This window comes from Babylonia areolata, chromosome 2 (assembly GCF_041734735.1).
Source record: "Babylonia areolata isolate BAREFJ2019XMU chromosome 2, ASM4173473v1, whole genome shotgun sequence".
In the NCBI taxonomy this organism is placed as follows: Eukaryota; Metazoa; Mollusca; class Gastropoda; order Neogastropoda; family Buccinidae; genus Babylonia; species Babylonia areolata.
The window spans coordinates 17,120,852-17,123,351 of record NC_134877.1 but is presented as its reverse complement, the minus strand read 5'-3'; the positions used below and the strand labels follow the sequence as shown (position 1 = coordinate 17,123,351).

General features: G+C 47.3%; 2 protein-coding genes across 2 annotated transcripts in view; one reads left to right on the top strand and one right to left on the bottom strand.

The window, feature by feature from the left end:
- Window positions 1–1,537, top strand: part of LOC143279258 (toll-like receptor 2) — a 3,084-nt gene extending 1,547 nt beyond the window's left edge. The window contains exon 1 of the mRNA XM_076583335.1: window positions 1–1,537. This exon is cut by the window's left edge and continues 1,547 nt beyond it. Coding sequence (XP_076439450.1) covers window positions 1–942 — 942 coding nt within the window. The 3' untranslated portion in view covers window positions 943–1,537.
- The window catches only part of LOC143279274 (uncharacterized), a 56,790-nt gene that overhangs the window by 19,736 nt on the left and 34,554 nt on the right, over window positions 1–2,500 (bottom strand). The gene's annotated exons all lie outside the window — the stretch shown is intronic.

Genomic DNA, 2,500 nt, shown 5'->3' with positions numbered 1-2,500 from the left:
ACTTTTGATTCGCTGTACTCTCTTCGGTGGCTGAGTCTTCAAAACAACAAAATAAAATCAATAAACGAGCATACCTTCAGCAAGGACTTGCTTGATGGCCTGTTCCACTTTGAAGTGGGCTTCAACCCATTTCTATGCTCCTGTGATCTGAGGTGGTTTGCACGCTGGTTCCAGTCGCGGCAGTCTTCCCTCTTCAAAGGCCAGGCCGTGCAGAAAAGCTACAAGTGCTACAACTCTGCTGGGACGGCCACGACGACCTTGGCCGAGTTCTTCATGGCGGACCAGGCGTGTCTGCTGAGCCAGGAGGCCAGCCTCCTCCTCATCCAGACCTGCAGCATCTTCATTGCCTCCCTGCTGCTCGTCTCGCTGCTGTTCCGCTACCGCTGGTACATCCGCCTGCTGATGTACGAGGTCTTTCGGGGCCGGGACGCACTCAGGAGACAGAGGCTCCAGGCCGACGACTTTGACTTCGACGTCTTTGTGTCCTACGCGGCGCCAGACCTTCCCTGGGTGCGTGGGCATCTCCTGGCCAAGCTGGAGGGCGAGATGGGGCTCAGGCTGTGCGTGCACGAGAGGGACTTCCTCCCGGGCAACAACATCGTGGACAACATCGTGCAGTGCGTGGAGAAGAGCAAGAAGGTCCTCATGGTCTTCTCCCGGCACTTCGTGCGCAGCCAATGGTGTCAGTTCGAGCTGTCCCTCTGCCTGTCGCACGTGCTGGACTACGATGACGCTCTGATAGTGGTGTGCGTAGATGACGTCACCTCGCGTCACGTGGCGACGTCGGCCATGATGGCCGTGCTGAAGACCACGACCTACATCCAGTGGAGGGGGCAGGGGGATGGCGAGGGGGAGGAGGAGCCGGGGGCTGAGGCCGCGTTCTGGGGACGTCTGCGTCTGGCTCTGGAGGAGATCCTCCCTCACCACGAACACCCTGTGTGATTGTGTGTCTGTCTGTCTGTCTGTCTCTCCCTCTCTCAATCTTTTTCTCTATCTGTCTGTCTGAGTCTAAAGCTCTTTGTGTGTGTGTGTGTGTGTGTGTGTGTGTGTGTGTGTGTGGAACCGTACTGAATGCTAGCGATGTGAGAATTATGATTATCTTTCTTTATAGAACAAGAAGAAGAAGGAGAAGAAGAAGAAGAAAGTTAAGACATTTGCTCACATGTTTTTCATATTCGTCTTTAATGTTTGTTGATGTTATTGTCACCTTGATATTATTAATAATGATAATAATGTTATTGTTATTTTCATCCGTAACCGTCAGACGGTTATCTACAGTACATCCAGATGCGTTGGAGACTATCATTGATCTATAAACAGAAAGCATTTCAAAGGCACGGAAACAAACGTGGTTTACGCACTGCCCAGTGTGTTACGTGACACATGATAATGAAACCAAAGAATATAAAAAACATACCATGTTATGTCCATGTGGACATTAAACAACTTTCAATGGTATAAATACGTTAGATTGGGGTATTACGTGAGCACGTGTGTGTGTGTGTGTGTGTGTGTGTGTGTGTGTGTGTGTGTGTGTGTGTGTACGTGTACGTGTGTGTGTGTGTGTGTGTGCGTGCGTGCGTGAATATATGTGCGTGCGTGCGTGCGTGTGTGTGTGTGTGTGTGTGTGTGTGTGTGTGCGTGCGTGAATATGTGTGCGTGCGCGCGTGTGTGTGTGTGTCAGCGCGAGCGTGCAAGCGTGCGATTTTTGTTTCTTCAGAAGACGGGCTTTTTTTTTTTTGCTTTTTTTTCTTTCTTTTTTTTTTTTTTTTTTTTTTTTGCAACAGTACTTTGTAAATGAGATGAATGTGATTGTTTTGCCATTATGTGATGACCTTGTTTCCTGATGGAAGACCAAGACAAACCCGTCATTAATCTGCACATGAAACAAGATTCACCCATCCTTTTTTTTTTTTTTCTCTCTCAATGATTTTGTAGAATTATTTTCCCTTTTTTTTGCCTATTTTTGGCTCGTTTTTGTTGATAGTGGTGGTGGTGGAAGTGGTAGTGATGTATACATGCACGTGTGCATGTGCGGATATATATATATATATATGTGTGTGTGTGTGTGTGTGTGTGTGTGTGTGTGTGTGTGTGTGTGTGTGTGTGTGAGCTTCATGTCGTGTCTAAACGATGTGTTAATTTACTCACAGGTGTGTGTTAACACATTGCATGTTTCCTCTCTTTCTCCCTTTGTTTTTTTTTTTTTGTGTTTTTTTTTTGTTTTTTTTCAAAATTGTTATTATCTTAATCCGTGACAATAAACCTGGTCAGCGCTCACCAAACTTCGTGTAACTGACTGTTGAACTTGACCGGCTGATTGGCTGGTAGGGAGTGTGCCTCTCTCTCTCTCTCTCTCTCTCTCTCTCTCTCTCTCTCTCTCTCTCTCTCTCTCTCTCTCTCTCTCTCTCTCTCTCTGTCTCTGTATCTCACTGTGTGTGTGTGTGTGTGTGTGTGTGTGTATCTCACTCTCTCTCTGTCTCTGTCTCTCTCTCTCTGT